A 17433-nucleotide genomic window follows, 5' to 3' on the forward strand; every position below is an offset into this window, starting at 1 on the left:
ATCCTGTAATCATTGCTACATATTTTGGATCAAGTAAAGAAAATTAATACCATAGTGATTGTAAACTTTTCAGTAATCATCACAGCATTTTACATAACATAAAACTCATTGATTGATTGCAAAAAATCAATCAATTTTCAGCTATGTTTGAGCTCACTTGTATTAATGAAAGTTTCAATTTTTTTTGGTTTTTATAGATATAATGTGAGAGGACACTGCCTTACTTCTGTAAATATGCAGACTTGAAAAAAGCGAAACATTTCTGAAATAAAGGATTGCAGGAGAAGCCATCTTCTGCAGCACTGCCTGCTTTAAAAATAGGCGGTTATTGTGCCTCAAGGCCAGAGACTTTTAAAGGCGATATTTAAGGAGCTGCTGCAGCCATTACGAAGCAGTTTTACTTTTGTTTTTACTCCAACAGACTTAGTTTGTGTTTTTTTCTTTTTTTTTATATATGGGTACACTGGTTTCCATGGTTTTGGTGTTTTTAGTAAAACAATTATTGATGCATGTTTCTGTTTGGAAAGAGCGGTGTAGGGAAATATTGATGAATTAATTAAAAAAAGTATTACATAAAGATAAAAATCTATCTTTAACAGAATAAAAAACACAAATATAATTTTGCATTTATACCTTATATTTTATCATGCAATACTAGTAACACGGGTAGGTTAAACAACTCTATGTCCACACACAAAGCTTCCCAGAACATGTTAGATCAAATATCTACTCTTGTTTCTGTGCATATATAGTGTAAATAGTGAGAGATTTTTGAAAGTTGTGTAGTTTTTATTTATTTTTTTCCTGTCCTTGTATTTTTAAACTTTTAATTATTCCTTTCTTTAATGCATGATCCCCAGAGATGTTTTGACTGTTGATTTTCCCCATGTTGAGATCAATAAAGTTGATCTTCTCTTCTTGTAGTTTGTCTTATCATATCTTATTGTATCGTATTTTATTGTATCTTATCTTATAATATCTTATCTCATTGTATATTTTTTTTCCGTAATAGTACTGATAGAAAACAAATACTAAACTGCAAAAGCTGAATCTTATTACAGTAAACAGACCTTTGATTCAAAAAAAAATCTTATTTTCTGTCTTACAACAAAAATAATCTTATTAAGAAAGTATTTTAGTAGCAAAACAATCTTAACATAAGCAAACGTGTCTTTGTGACTAGATTTTTTATTCCTAAAGAAAAAATATCAGTAAGATCATTTTTCTTATCCCACTGTTTAAGGAAAATCTGAAAACGGAGTTGGAATTTTTGACTTGTTTTTCAGCAGCCTGTTTTTGCAGCATATTTCTGTGTTCTTTTTTTAATCAATCGAAACATAGAAATATTCTACGATTTGGATTTTCCAAATGATTCCAAATACAGCAGCACTGTTTACATACCTGACATGTTGTAAAGGGTTTGATGCTCCAAAGAAACTGGGGAACATCCTGAATCGACACCTGGAGGCTGAAGGTATTAGCTTGGAAAGGCAACATCTTTGGCTCCTCCAGAAGCTGACCCCCCCTGGTCCTCTCTGCAGCCACCACTCTCTGGGGAGGGAAAGAGTGGAGGGTCAAATGACGAGACAGGGAGAGGTAATGAACAAAACCACATCAAAGAAAAGAAGGTGGACAAGAGGAAAACAGAAGAGAAAAAGTTCTAGGATATAAAAGCTAAAGAAATGTTTGACTTTTTAAAGTGGAAATAAGAAAAGAAACAAGAGTAGCAAGAAAAAAAAACATTTTAAATATTACTAGGAAAAGTACTGTAGCCCCACCCCTTTTTTGTCCATGCAAAAAATGGCTTCCTTTGCATATCAGCAGAAACACCTGTTTCACGTCCATTGCTCTGCCACATCCACTAATTGACTCCCCTCAAGTATTCATGCAGATGCTTTCTGCCACGAAGTGACACCCAGTCTTCACCGAACAAATCCTACAAGCGACGCACTCGCATTAGCATTACATCAACAGCTCTGACATGACAGATTGAAGGCTCAACGTAATGTAGAGGGAATTTATGTACCGGGTGGGGGCGGGCACCCTTATCAAAAAGTGCATTTATTATGATTAAAGAGCATTGTGGTTGGAGCCTGCAGGTATTCATCAGTCATACCTGCTGTGTTGTGGTGATACCATAAAAGCAGAAGCGGATAGAGCTGCACCAGCAGCATCCCACAGAGGAATCTAAAAGCGTGCAAGAGCTTTCTAATGCACGAGTGTGTTTACACGAGTACTCTGGACATACTCCATAACATCACTGCTTTCAGTGCTGGGTATAGCATATGGGTATGTGTAAAAATGCAGATGAAAGATGCTTGATACGACAGCAGGGAATCTAAAATCTTCCTCAGCCATCTGCCTGTTTTTTCTTTTTTTTTTTTTGTCAACAGACAGCTAAAGCTGCACTGGACTCGAGCACTGCACGGCTGGCGAAAGCTCTTGATGTGCTGTTTGACACTATTCGCATGCATATCTCAGATCATTTTTTATAGTAGAGAGAATGTTGCAATGCCAGACAAAACTGAGAAATCCTGCCAGGAGAAGCATTTCAGAATGGCAGAGAGAATGTTCCCCTTCCAGTGCTCCTGGAGTTCATCCCAGCTGAGATGGGTATCATGTGTATCATGGTTTCTAAACTAAGAATGCATGCCAAGCATTTCATATAAACATCAATCCGCATGCTTGTTAGTTAAAGTTAAAGTCATGTACCCTTTAGAGTAGGGGTGTCAAACATTAATTTTTGACTCATGCCCTGGGGGAGCGGTGAGCTGCAGACACAGCCGCTCAGGAACCATTTGGTTAAGTCAGAGGTGTCGAACTTAATCGCACACGCGGCCAAAATCCTTAGATGGCGGTCCGAACAGGATAAACATTAATAGAAAACTCTAAAACTACATTTTGAAAACTTAAAAACCGTAACTTTTTACCATAATTATGAACTAGATATATAGCATTATCTATAGCTAAATAGCTAAACTTCAAAATATCCTAAAAAAATGGGAAAAAAACAAAATTAGCCAAAACAGCTAACGTGCAAATATTACCCTAATTCCAAAACAGCCTAAAAAAACTTTCTAAAAAAGCCTAAATTAGCCAAAATAGCTTGCATGTAGCTGAAATATTAGCTACACTCCAAAACAGCCATAAAAAAATCGAAGTTAATGGCAAAATAGTCCAAAAAACTAGCAGAATGCCAATTTAAAAACTTTAGAACTGTAACGATTTTAACATAATCATGAATAATAAAAAGGCTGGAATATTATTCCAGAATAAATCAACTTAAATAACTTTAAATAGTTTACTCTCCATGAAAATATATTTTGTCAAAATTATACAAGCTAGAAATTAGTGCAAGATAACATCAGGCCATTAATAACAATGAAAAAACAATTATCTATAATTACCCGGAGGGCCGGATCCGGCCTCCCGGACTTGACTTTGACACGTGCTTTACAGTGGAATAAGTTCTCTGCCTTTGATTCATCCATTTATCATCTACCCATTTTCCAAGTCCACTCAGTCCCTTAGAAAGCCCCAGTGTTGCTGGAGCCTATCCCTGCAACTGTTGAGCAAAGGCAAGAAATACTCTAGATGGGTCTGTAATTGATCTATCCCCCAATGGAGACACATTAGTCTCACATTAGAAGGAGATCAGCTTCAGTTTCAGCTAAACACTGGAACTACGTGGTGGTTCAATCAAATAATCCACGTCCTAATGGTGAATGTCAAGCATCAAAGCAAACCTGTAATTCCTCAGTATTAAGCTATATTCACACCAAATGTAATCTGTACAGGAGACGCAATCAGAGGTCCTGTGCCGCGGTTTGAGCATCAGGTGGTTTGGCAGTAGAATGCTTCGAATTTGCGTTGGATCAGCCAATCAGGGTCTCAGCTTTAGCCTGTGACATGTTGATGAGGTGATCAGCGGGTGGAGAATCGGATCATTTACCTCAGGAACATCCATTTTCTCAACCCGCTATATCCCTTTTGGGTCACATGGTCATCAGGGCCTGACCCACCTACCGTTGGGCAAAAGTGGGGTACACCCTGGACAGGCCACCTTCTTCAGAACTTAATGATATATATATATTTTTTGTATTAAGACAAGAGTAAGACGGTCTTCTAATTTCATTTTTTTTTTTAATTTTCGTCCTCAGACTAAAGCTGTACAGCAGGTTGTCAAACCGGGTCACAGAAAGGTAGAAGTACTGCTGAAAGCGCCCGTCATTCAAACACTGCTCCTGTAGTAGATGGTGAACTTCACCATACAGGGCAACACATTCTGATGCCCAATCGTCACATATCGACGTTTGGTCGAGGACCCCTCTGCCTCACTTTTTGATATTTCGTGTCCCCAACTCATTTTTTGAAGTGCTGGCTGTTCGTAAAAATCAAGAGTCCACGACCGTTGAGATGCTCTACCGTTACTAGACGTAGTACTGGATTGGTCAAATACTGCCGGACCCATTACCAGACTCGGTACCATGCATTACCAGACGTGGTAAAGGACTGGGTCCAGTACTCGTGTCTGGTAACGCATTCGGTACTACATGCGGTATCACTTCCTGAGGGTTGTGGGTGCGTAATGGATGTGCACTGGTCCTCGGGACGCATCCAGTACCGTTACCCAAAACCTGTACTGGTGCCTTAACCCAGAGTACAAGTTTTCATCTAGTACCAGTTTGGGTCCACTACCATATCTGGTAATACATCCGGTACTGCGTACGGTGCCGGGTTGAGATTGGTGTACCAGTGCGGTCCGCGTTGCAGTACTGGACTGGTTCTGCTTCGCAGCCCAGAGGTTGAGGACTTGTGATTTATTGGAAACAGCCAGGACATCAAAAAACGATGAGTTCTGGTCGCCCAAAACGACAAAAACTGAAGCTCTGATTGAGTTCATGAGAACTCTGAATGATCTCATGAACCAGACATGGAGACGAGACTACAGATGCTTTTGTGGAGCTCTTTAAAATAAATAAACCAGATCTCTCAGAATCAGCTGTGGGTTGCATTGTGATGCACTGACTATTTATGAGATAAATAGATATAGTTTATAGTTAGAAGGATATGGAAGTCAATGTGGCAATGACGTTAACTTTTGTTGGAAGCTCCACCCACATGAGTCAGGAACGTCAAGTCAATGAATACATATTTGGACAGGAATCCAGCAGCAAGTTTGATGGCACTGGATGTGAATTTGATGCACGAGTAACTCTTAGTGTGACCGCACACAGACTCTTTAAGGAGGCCCCACTAGTGGTTACTAAAAACCCCATCAAGTATTCTAGTGAAAAGTGAAGATAAACTCGGGCACAATGAAAGAGACTTCTGGAGATCAGGAGATTCTCCCAGATGACTGAACAGCTACATCTTAAATGGATGACTTGCTGCAGCGATCCAAAGGGAAGGAGCCAAAATAATTTGGGGGAAAACAACGCTTTGATAATCTGTCTCCTGACAATGTTAGATAGGTCAAACGTTTTAAATGGGCTTGATATGCTGCCGCTGTTAAACCAGGAGACTGCACTTATCCTGTCCTTCTATTTCTCTTCATCTCCTTGACACTTGCACACACTAATGAGATCTTTCTTCCTCCTCTGCCTTCAACTTACAGTTCTTCTCTGCTGTGAGCTGAAAAAATGTCAGTTTCTGTCATTGTCATGGTGCGGTCTTTGTGTTAGTGTTTTTTCCTTTGCTGCTACCAGAAGTGATGTGTGCACGAACCGTATAGAATCCTCAGTGACATGTTTCACTTGTAAGAGCAGGTTACATGAACATCAGCACAAGGCTCTGACAGCTCAAAGGAGAAGGAGTCGGATTAGTTTGTCACCATTTTTGAGCTTTCTCAGAATGGACTAATATTTTTTATACGTTTATAGGCTTAAAGTTTGGGGAGGGTTCCACCCAAAATGTGTTAGTTGATTTATTTTCTTTTTGTGGACTGTGGCATGCGAATAAGTAGTTTTCATGGCTTTATTTTTTACATTTTCTTTCCTTTTTTTGTCCCATTTATTCACCTTTTCCTTTTTTAACTCTTTAACTTCAGAGATGTTCCAGGTGACACCTAAATAACATACAATCTTGGACATATCGTAACTCTTGAACCATTTACTCAATCAACGTGAATCGGCTAATAATGCAACACTTCAAGTTAGTAATGTGCTGCCTATCGGCTATAAGCAAAGCTGCTTTTCTCTGTGTCAGAATCAGATCACGTTGATCGTGCAAATGGTGGAAATTCCATGGAGTAATCGATTATTGGATGCTCTAATTAGCTGGTATTGACCACTAAGCCATTTGATTCACATGCCAATCAAATAAAAAGAACTGGTTGTTCAGTTCCATAAAAATCAGCGAGGACACTCTCATACTTGAGCATCAATAGGGAAGAAGTGGAGAAGGTCGGAACCTTCGGCTTTCTCAAACTCCCTATTTTAGCAGATTTGGGCTGTAAACACTACTCACATCATTAAAAAAAAAAGCCCAGCAGCGTCTCTTTTTCCTGAGAACCCTAAAGAGAAACAAACTCCCCATCTAGATGCTCCAGATCTGAGAAAAAAAGGAAACAGCTCCAGCAGGTCATCAACACTGCAGAGTGGATTATTGGCTCCCCACAACCACAGCAAGGGAAAATCTACTCCACCTGGCTCCTATGTTGAGCCATAGTCAGTACATAGAGAGATAGAGAGGACTGAACTGATCATCCCCTCCCCCCTCGTGATCCAAACAGGAAGTACCCGCTGGTCCCAGAAAAGCTAAAATCCCATAGACTTCTATTGAGAAATAAACAGCTGTTACTCAGTCATTCTGTTTGTCAGAATAACCATTCTTGCTCTGGTGTCTCGTTTTAACACATTCTTCCTAAACCTATATTTTTTTCGAGATATATTTTCTTTTTTGCAAGTTATTCAACTGACCAATAAGATGCCTCAAACTGGCCCCACCACAAACGTGGTTGACAGATTCTAGGGACCAATTATTGCTTACTAATGTCATTGGCAAAATCGGAGGATATCCGTACCGCAGGTGGCCTTGGTGGTGGCATTGCTAGCTCAATACACCGTTCACCGGGTGGCTGACTAGCATAGCGGTCTCAATCGCTCCAACTCCATGGGTTCTGTGATGGACTGTCCACTTGTCCAGGGTGCGTTCCGTGAGTTCAAATCCCGATCAAGTCATACCAAAGACTAAAAATGGGACCCAGTGCCTCCCTGCTAACACTCAGCATCAAAGGTTTAAATCACCAAATGGTTCCCGAGTGCAGGTGTGTCTGCAGCTCACCCCTCCCCAGGGGATGAGTCAAATGTGGAGAACAAACAACTAATAGGACTGTAACTTAAGTTCAGGATGAAAATCCTTGGATCGAGAGGCCATTTTGAATCTTTATTTCTACCCTTTGATCGAGTCGCTGAAAATGTCCCGTGCCAAAAGGTGAATCCCTGATTGGTTCACCGCCTCACGCCCAATGCCAAAATCGCGCCGCATGACCTCAGATCACGTCTGGACAATGACACGGTGCTGCACGGTGTGAATTCACCATCAGAGTGATAAGAACTCAGAGCAACAGGCTGAAGAGACTCATTGAGCAGTCATGACCCCTCCCCCTCCCTTTGGTTGATGCTCTGTCGATGCATGTGATCACTTTAAACCGACCCTTGAAGCTGGGCAGTTTTCTCATTTGCAGAGGAAAATCCATTTATTGTCATTCCAGTAAGTATGAGTACAACGAAATTGCTACAGCAACCAACTCACCAATTTGGAAGTTGTTATGGCAACATCTTTTGGGTCTCTGTGAAGCATCTCTACCTCAGTCTAACGTGAGTCCATTCTGCAGTCACTATTACCTTCTTTTTTTCTAGCTGATGCAGCAGTTCAGTGTGATCCTTTGTCAATGTAAAGACATACTGGGCTGCTTGTTCACTTTGGAACATTTCCTGGTAGAGCGCAAAGATGTTTACAATTTCAGATGAGGATCCTTTTTCTGCTGCGCCTCTAAACACCATCTGGCTGCCGTGTCCTTGGTAATAAACTCGCTGATGGGAGGGGTCTAATGTCTTCTCATCCTCAAAGAGGAGCGTGTCTTTTATGGAGACTCATGGTCACGATTTTATAAATTTAATTTAAAAATAACAATAAATCCAAATAAAAATGTTGGTATCTCCTCTGCAGCCAGTGACAGTTTTCTACAGCCAGTTGCTGCTACGTGACGGAAATGGTTGAACCAAGGATGTTTTTGCTCGTCTGGAGAGAAAGAAATGAATTCTGGGATGTTTGTTGATGTCATGTTTTTGTACTTCATCTTTTTGCAAAGAGGTCAGAATAATACTCATCCATCTCTACAAATCATTCATCATGAAATTTCTAAGACAATAATTTGTAAAGAAATTTAAGACTTCTTCAGATCCATTGGAAATCCATTGGAATAAATGATCTTTAACAAGATCTTGGACTTTTGGAATATGTTTCTAACATTTTCTTTGAAATATTTATTGGCACATTTTCACATCAGCCTAACAGAGCCAGATCAGAGATGCTACTAGATATGAGCATCTCCTGAATGAGAAACTTCTTAACCTGTCAGTAGGAGTGAGTCAAGCCTGATTGATCCAGTGATCTAAGAACTGGTCTTTATGTTTGTCATGCAGGATCCAGTTTTACCTTTATATTCAGGGCAAACTTTTTCATAAAATAGTATATTAGCACCTTTCCACCTACAGAATATATTCTGCTCATATTCTGCCCTTCTCTCACCTCACATTTCCACTTTGGTTTTTGTCCACAGCCTTGTCACTTCTCACATCAAGTACTGCAAATCTCGTCTCTGTGGTCTTCCACATCAACTCCTACATGAACTCCAGCTGATCTAGAACCAGCTGGAGTTCATGGAGAGCCATTTTAACCGGTTTCTCCCTGATCAAAAAGCCCAGCAAGAGCCGCAAAGTCCCACTACTCCTTTTATTAAAAAAAAAAACTTTATGTTTTTGAGGCCATTAAACTATTCATTTATTAAATGCAACTTTTAAATATTTATAAAAATCAAATTATAACAGTGTTGTATTTCTCTAAAACCAACCATCTTAGGAACCTAAACCTTTTACAGGAGCACAGGTAAGTTTCTTTTCAAAATAAAAGACATCCTGTGTCGTATAACGTCCAAGTGTATGAAAACTAATTCAAACGTGGCTTTCTTTATTGTTATGAATTTAGGGAGCATCCAACCTTTTTCTAAGGGGGCAGCTGTGGGGTACAGGTAGAGCGGTCGACCATTAACGTACACTAATCCAGTTTACATGTTATACAAAAAAAGCATTAAGAATCATCAAAAGAAGTATTTATAGGACCCATTTAACCCATTATTTATCAAATTAAAATGATTGAAATTTTATGACCTTGTTAATGTTAATATTTAACAATGTTCGTGTAGTGTAAATATGAAATACCTTATTCCCAATTTAATGAAAAGCTACATAAGAAGAAAAAGTGAAGTCAATTTAAAATGGCATGGAATATGTATCAAACCAAAACAGAATACTTCTAAAGTATTGATGTGTATCAGTATATGGAGTAAATTAATGGAATAAAAAGAGCACAGAAATAAAAACGCCACAATATCATTTTTAATACTACATTAAAATAGTATAATTAGAGTATAAAAATTTAGTATAAATAAAAACTAGTCATACTTGAGGTATCGTGTTCATTCTGCACTCCTAGTTTTTTGGAAGTGTCAATTTTAGTAATTTTTCCCCCAAATCTTCTCTCTTTGTGTTTTCTTTTTTACTAAATGATTTATTTGTTAAAAGGGGCAGACAATGTACTTTCTGTCCCCTTTTCATTTTTTTTCTTCACGTTTGAGTTTCCAACTCATGGTTGTATTGTATGTTTTTCCTTTAATTGAATAAAAATGAATTAATAATGTTAATAATAATGAAAAAAACGAATTAGAAAGTCGCAGGTTCTGTTACCACCTTGTGTTAAAATGTCCTTGAAGCCCATATTACTTCTGGTGTCTATAGGCTGTCTTTAGTATTGGCAGTGGTGCCGCCATCAGTGTGTGAATGTGTGTGTGTGCATTGGGTGAATGAGATTGTGACTGTAAAACGCTTTGGGCCTTCTAAGAAAGTAGTAAATCGTTATACAAGTATACACAATTTACCATTTTTCATTTTACTATCAATTGTAAACATGACAACATCAAAATAGAGTCCAAATTAAAGAAAAAATTCTACATATTATATAAAATGTGAAAGAAACATAAATAAACCACTCTAAAAGGAATTTGAATCTTTTTCCATAATTTTTCTGAGACACATTATAAATACAAACATAAATGACAAAACCAAATTAACTGAAACAAAGTAGCCTAAACTACAAAATCTATTTATTAAATCAAGGTCATGTTTCAAGGCCGATCACCGCCTCCTTCCTTCTTTGTCGTCCATTTGCTGTGTCCTCTACCGCCTCAGCACCACAGGGGGCGGAGCTTTCTGTCGCTCTGCCCTGGAACTCCCTCCCATCAGACATCCGTAACGTCACTTCACTTTCTACCTTTAAGTCAAATTTTAAAACCTTTGATGCTGTTGTGTACAGTGTCCTTAAAGAGTTTTTAATTAAATGTTCTTTTTATTATTATTTTAGCTAATATAACCTCATTAGACAGCATCATTCTAAAAAGCTGTAACAGGAAATAACTTAAAAATAACCAAAGGTGTTGCGTGAGAGTTTTACCTATGATCAAGACTCACCTGAAAGCCATGCGGCGTGTCATCCACACAATAAACACGCAGACAGTAGTTGGTGGAGCCGGCCTCCAGGCTGCCAAACACACTCAGCTTCAGCCTTTTCATGGCAGCCTGAGTGAGAGGTTCCCCCACCAGCGCGTACGAGCCCGGCTGGTCCAGCAGCAGGTGGCAGCAGGTTGAGTCCATCAGACAAAAGCAGGAAGTGGATTCCTCATCTACCGACATCACTTCCTGCCGTGAAGGGAGGGGGGGAAAAAAAAAAGGAACCCTGTTGTTACTGAGAGAACTTACGCGGAATTTCATCATGAAAGAATTTGAAGTCCTGTCTTTAGATGTGGAGTCTTTTTACAGGAGAAACTGACAGGTTCTATGTCTCTACAGGCAAAGATCCCTGTCATTTTTCATCGACAGCCCCAGCATGTGGCAGTCTTTGCATCACACTCTGCTCTGGTTCAAACTTAGATTCTGGTTGAGATAATCATCTCAGTTCAGTGTTAGTATTTGTTAAACGTAAAAATATATATAAAAAAAGGGATTTCTGCTCTTCACATCTTAATAATTCGGTGTAATTTTTACCAGTTTTTAAGCATCTTTATAAACCATCATTTTTTCAGTATTGACCCTATATAAAAACTGGATAGTGACCCCTCCCCCTAACAGGAAGTGCTAGCCAAAATCCCATAAACTTCTATAAGGAAATAAACAGCAGTTACTCAGTTAATCTATTTGCCAGAAGAAACATTTTTGCTGCGATACTTTTTATTAACTTGTTTCTGAGAATTCTATTTTACTTCATGATGTTTTTTTCTTCATTGCAAGTTATAAACGGACCAATCCTCAAATGATGCCTCAAAAAAGTACGTGGTCTCGTCAGATGTTCGACTTGGACAAATCGCTGCTTACTGAGGTTACCTGAAAAAATGTTGTCCGAAATGACTTAATTTGGTCGTAGCTAGACGTAAAGCATGTTCTATGGGTGACATCACACCCACTTGCTCCAGTTCTCATTTACAGTCAATGACTTTCAGACAAAAATGTTGATATCTTTATAGAACAAAAGCAGAAACTTTAATCTGGTGACTGTCAGCTACAACAAAGTGAGTTAGAGGATGCTCTCTATCATTTTCACCCAAAAGTGAGGATTTGGAAGAGGAGTGTCAAACATCCGGTCCGCGGGTCGCATCCGGCCCAGTCATGAAGAGAAAAGATAAATGGATGTTGGCAAAAAAAGTACTTTTCTAGCTCATTCTTGTGGTGAGTTATGGTTATTTAAAGAAATGGCCGCAATGCGCAATTCAGCCACTAGGGGAAGCAAAGGAAAAGAAATACAAGAGACCAAGAAATGAACAGAATTTCTTTGCAAGCATGTGCCACGACTGGGTAAGATGCAGTTAGGTTCCCGGCCAGCCTCACCGCTGTTAAGCTGCTATAAAAATGATCAGGTGTGACACCAAATTACCAAAATGTCAAAATGATAATATTAATAAAAGCTCTAATAATAAGTGATTAGGCTACTAGGTTGTTTGAGGCATTTTTTACAAAGTTAGAAAAAAAAACTAAAACAAAGCTACAGATAACACGTTGACCATAGGTTTGTTTTACTATTATGTCTCTTATGGTCCAGCCCACGTGAGATCAGACGGGTTGAATGTGGCCCCTGAACCAAAATGAGTTTGACACCCCCTGATTTTGAAGATGAGCGTCATCTTGATTTGGGTTTCTTACTCAGGTTTGAACGCATTCATGACCATTTTGTCAGCCTGTGAAGGTAGTTGACCTATGTTCTGTGTTCATTTTAAGTGTTTTTGCTGTTAAATCTCACCACAAACTTGGACAATGTTTCCAGACTGAAGGGAGTTTACCATATAAACATGCAATGAGAAGAGGACATATGTGCAGAATCTGTTTTGAGGAATTTCTAAAAAAACAAACGTTGGGCTACAAAATCCCATTTACTTTTATTGAGAAATAGACAGTTCGTCTTTCCATTTGTCAGAATAATCACTTTTGCTCTGATATCTCTTCTTAACATGTCCTTTTTAATCCTAATATTTTTTCATTCTATTATTTTCTTTATTGCAAGATGCCTCAGTGAAATCGTGTGGTGCCTACTGGCCCCAACTTGAATGTTTGATGGACAGATTCTCCCTTTCAATGGAAGGGGTATGGACTTTGAACAATCTTACTTCTGATTGGCAAAAGTAGTTGCCATAGAAACGAGATTCAGACTGACTCAGATCAATTGCTGTCGTCTGGCTCCAACATGGCGACGCTTGTATCACAGGAAAATAGTGACTGAATCGGCGTAAATTTGCTGGAGCTGTGGTGACATCACACCCACTCTGTCCAGTTCTCTTATTCAGTCCCAATAATCTAAAGAAAAAAGGTCACGTGATTTTCCCAACGGATTTCAAACCATATTTTGAAAGTGCTGACACATTCTATTAATGGACAGTTTCATGCCGAGACAACAAACCTGTTCAAAAAATGTTCCAGATTTCTCTAACTGTGATGCTGATGAGGGAACACAAATATAAATAGTCCTCTTGAGGATGTGCTGAATCCTTATGTGTAAAACTGTGCATAAACAGGAATGATCAACAGCTTTGAATGTTAGATTTATGCTACAACAGCAGCAGCAGTCAGAAAAGGGGCGGAGCTACAGGGCTCCCCCATCTATCATTTTAAAAAAAAAATATATATATATATATTAGGAATGATTCAATACAAGATTCTTTGAGCATTGCATATGTTTAAAGACGCATTAAATAAATAAGTAAAAATGTTTCTAACAGCCTTCAACTCTGCTGTACATGTTTGCCACCCTTCCATTGTGTTCTCCCCCCAATATAAAACGCTCTAGCTAGCCACTGAGTCAGAAACAGATCTGGATGATTTGACCCTCAAATGAAAAAAAAAAAAAAAAAAATCACATTTTTTTTCCCCCATCAACGTCAAATGAGAAAAACCTCAGTAAGAGCTGAGGATGATGAGATAGAATTAGATGAAGTCCAGAGAAGAAGAAGCAGAGATCACAGACTTCACCCTCAAATATGTTTCCACTCACAGTATTGTCAGTCAGCGTGTTGCAATGCCCCACCTGGCAAAGAGACAGAATCAATACAATCTTCCTCAGCCTACAATTTAATGAGGAGCTGTGAGACATAACAACGCGTTCCAACACATGTTGAAGAGGCATCTTTGGTCTCTTACAAATAATCACAAGTTTACTGGAGAAGTGCCAATTAAAAGCCGTGCTCCTCACAGCCCCGCTTGACACCAAACCGGCACATTCTGCCTCTCTGCCGGCTCGCCCTGCAACCGCATTAGCACCATTACAATACCGCTCAATCTCTTGCCTCATCCTATTATGCTAATGCGCTCTGACCTGCCTGTTTCTGACTCTTTTCTTAAGGTTCAAAGAGGCCTTTTTCAATGGTAGTAACAGCCGTGGAGATGATCATCTCAACGCAGCGGCAGCTTCAGATCAGCACAGCAGCTGTTTTTAGAACTCACTTAATGATGTGTGGAGATTGTTTGGTTGTACTACGCTTTTTCTAACAGATGCCTCAATTACTTTTCCTGAAAATGCAACATTGACCCCTTTTTAAAAATGACTTTTCCTCTAGAAAAAGCAAAAAACAACTTATTTACTGGTGCGTCTAAATTTAGGTTTAACTACTCTTTTGACTTCCAGTTATATAATAATAAAGAATATCGTTAACATTACAAATTACTCTAGATCTTGCATGGGTTTATATTTTTTCAAGAAGTTTAAATAGTTTTTTAAAAAAGCTTTTCTTTGCAACATCCTTTCTGAATTTGCATCTTGATGCAACAACTCTGGTGAATCTGTAATGCTATGTTCACTAAACATGCATTCTTGAGCGCATGTTTAGCCCATAATGTTCACAGTGAGCAAGCAGGGAGGGGCTTCTTCTTCTTTTTTTACTGTTTACCAGCGCATGTTCACAACACATGGTGGGAAGAGGCTTGGTGTGAAATGTCAAAGGGGTGCAAATCTTGTAAATCCAGACTTTTTCTTTCATAGTTCTATTCAGAATTTCTGATATGTGAAAAACTTGGTGTCATATAACTTCAGCCGGGCACAAACCGCTATTATTCATTTCTCCTTTGCGATCAATTTACAAACAGTTGGTACTTCCGTGAATTAAAAAAGACTAAATCCAAAGCCGAGTTCCAGACTTTAAAGTTTAACTGGTTGAAGGTTCAATGGCCACAGGTCTAGTATGTAGAGCTCCAGAACGGTCGTGAAACCTTGTGACTCAAGAATGCAGGAGTTTTTATTGTTTAAGCCCGAAACACACATTACCCGACGTTTACATAGACATTTCATTGAAGGTGGATGCTCAAACACGGGTTGCAGAGGGCGGTGTGAATGTAGCTTAAATGTGTTTTCTAACGCTGTAGTTACAACTGCCATTAAAGGTGGATACGGCCTGAAAAAGTGGTCAAACCCATTTGGGACGCATACAGGTAACTCACATGAAATTTTAAGATTGTAGACGATCAGTGAACCTGTGAAGTGAAAAGATTTATTAATGTAACTTACCACACGCTCAATAGTATATTCCATTTGCTTGACTCCCTGTAAGGTGGCTGCACAGGCATCAAGGGAACTATTCCTACTGGACACATTTGGTCCACTTGAAGTTCATTTCCCCCAATAATCAACACATTTGTAGTCTGAATACACCCAAGCAAACTCTGGTCTGGGACTAGGAACTGCTCTAGAACCCATCTTTTGAGGTGGATTCAGTTCATTTCCAATTGGATTAAGCTTTAGTTTGCTCTGAGATTCCTCAGTGTGAATACAAAGAAGTCTGGGAGAGAAATAACTGAACCAAAATGGCCACCGTAGTTACTGGACAAACATGGTGCAGCCATGCAACAGCAACTCGTTAAAATGGGGACGAATGCAGGCTCCTAAAAACAACTTTTAACATGATCCACATTGCTTCTGACACTATTTCCTATATGTCACAGACACGTATCAGCGCCCCTCAGTAACCGCCTTGCAGCATGCCTCTGCTAAACTAACGTAGCAGTAAAAAGTTGAACCTGGCCTTCATACAGACGTTCAAAATTGACCAGCAAAATAAACTCCATCTTTCTTTTTTCGGTTTAACCCGCCCCCATAACTGTTGGCCGATGACTGAAGAGATCTTTGGTCATGTGGTTTAGTTTACAAGCTTTAGTCCAAAACAGAAATCTATGGTAGATTCTGTCTGAATATAGACCAAACTCAAATTTCAGACCAAAAACACTAAATACACCCTAAAAGACACACCTGTGCTCCCTTTAAACATGCAGCCGCTCACACACACATACACATGACTGTGTCTCAGAGAATCTAAGATATGCAAATATGGAGATTACTTTAATTAAGCTTTCCCAGCACTCATAAAGCTCCAGAAAATGAGGGTGGACAGGTGTCTTATTGTTGCTGCTGGAAATGCATCACTGAGGTGATGTGATGATTAAGGAAGCAGTTTCTTTAGATCCTTGTACAACCATCACAACAGAAAATACAAAAGTAAAAACAAGGTTATGTAAATTAAAAGCTGTAAGCAATAAGAGGCTAAAAATACATAAACAGGCTGATTCAAGACCCACTCTGATAAAAAAAAAAAAATATATGTTTTTGGTGTTTTAACATGTTCTTATGGCCTTTTTCTGATGAAAGATGACATTTATAAACTAAATCAATCTTTAATTTTCATTTCTGAGTAAAGATTGTATTTGTTATATGGAACTAAACAGTAAACATTACTAAACAGTGATCTCAACTACTTGATCAATTCAATTTCTGTCTTCAGGATGTAGACCATAAAGAATAGAACAGAACGTCTATTTCTGAGCTTGTCATTCCAAAGGCAAATGGACGCAGCAGTAAAAGTGCGTCAGCTCATCACTGATTGCATCTTATAAAGCCGTAGGTAGAAAAAGATTTACGAGGGAGTTTCCATAATGGTGATGGAGTTTGTTTCTGGAACAGTTTCAAATCAGAAATGAACACACTGAACTGAGAGTTACAAATAAGAAGACAATAAAACTCGCTTATGCTTCCACTGAATGTAGATTTGTATAGACATTCCATTAATAATGTTTATCAATTACCACTATTTCTGCGTTTAGTTTTACCAAATAAAAATGTTTCTATTGCTCATCTGTGTTTACATTGTGATTTTATACTTTTATAATGTTGGTATTTCCACCATTTGAATCGTCTCATTCTCTCATTTGTATTTTTCATTTCATGTTTTCAGGGGGACACATTTTAAAGTTGTATGTTTATGACTTTAAAACTATTAGGATAAATGTATGACTTTTTTCTCATAAATTTAAGATTTTTAATCTCGTAAATTTTCAAGAAAAAAGGCGTTACTGTTAAGTCACAAAATAAAGTTGTATGTTTATGACTTTAAAAGTCATAAGCTAAATTTCTGACTTCATTTCTCATGAATTTACAACTTTTAATCTTGTAAATTTATTAGATTAAAAGATGTAAGTTAATGAGAAAAAAAACTTGTAAATTTTCGACTTTTAGTCTAATAAATTTATGAAAAAAGTCATGCGTGTTAAATTACGAGAATAAAGTTGTATATTTAGGACTTTAAAAGTAATAGGTTAAATTTCTGACTTTATTTTTCATGAATTTACAAAT

The 17433-nt window shown here is 38.4% G+C and overlaps 1 protein-coding gene across 1 annotated transcript in view; it reads right to left on the reverse strand.

The window, feature by feature from the left end:
* Positions 1-1401: 1401 nt before the first annotated feature.
* The window catches only part of unc5db (unc-5 netrin receptor Db), a gene marked incomplete at its 3' end in the record, with an annotated part of 185903 nt that continues 169871 nt past the window's right edge, over positions 1402-17433 (reverse strand). The window contains 2 exon segments of the mRNA XM_024274532.2: positions 1402-1551; positions 10749-10976. Coding sequence (XP_024130300.1) covers positions 1402-1551; positions 10749-10976 — 378 coding nt within the window.

Source organism: Oryzias melastigma, linkage group LG9 (genome assembly GCF_002922805.2).
Source record: "Oryzias melastigma strain HK-1 linkage group LG9, ASM292280v2, whole genome shotgun sequence".
In the NCBI taxonomy this organism is placed as follows: domain Eukaryota; kingdom Metazoa; phylum Chordata; class Actinopteri; order Beloniformes; family Adrianichthyidae; genus Oryzias; species Oryzias melastigma.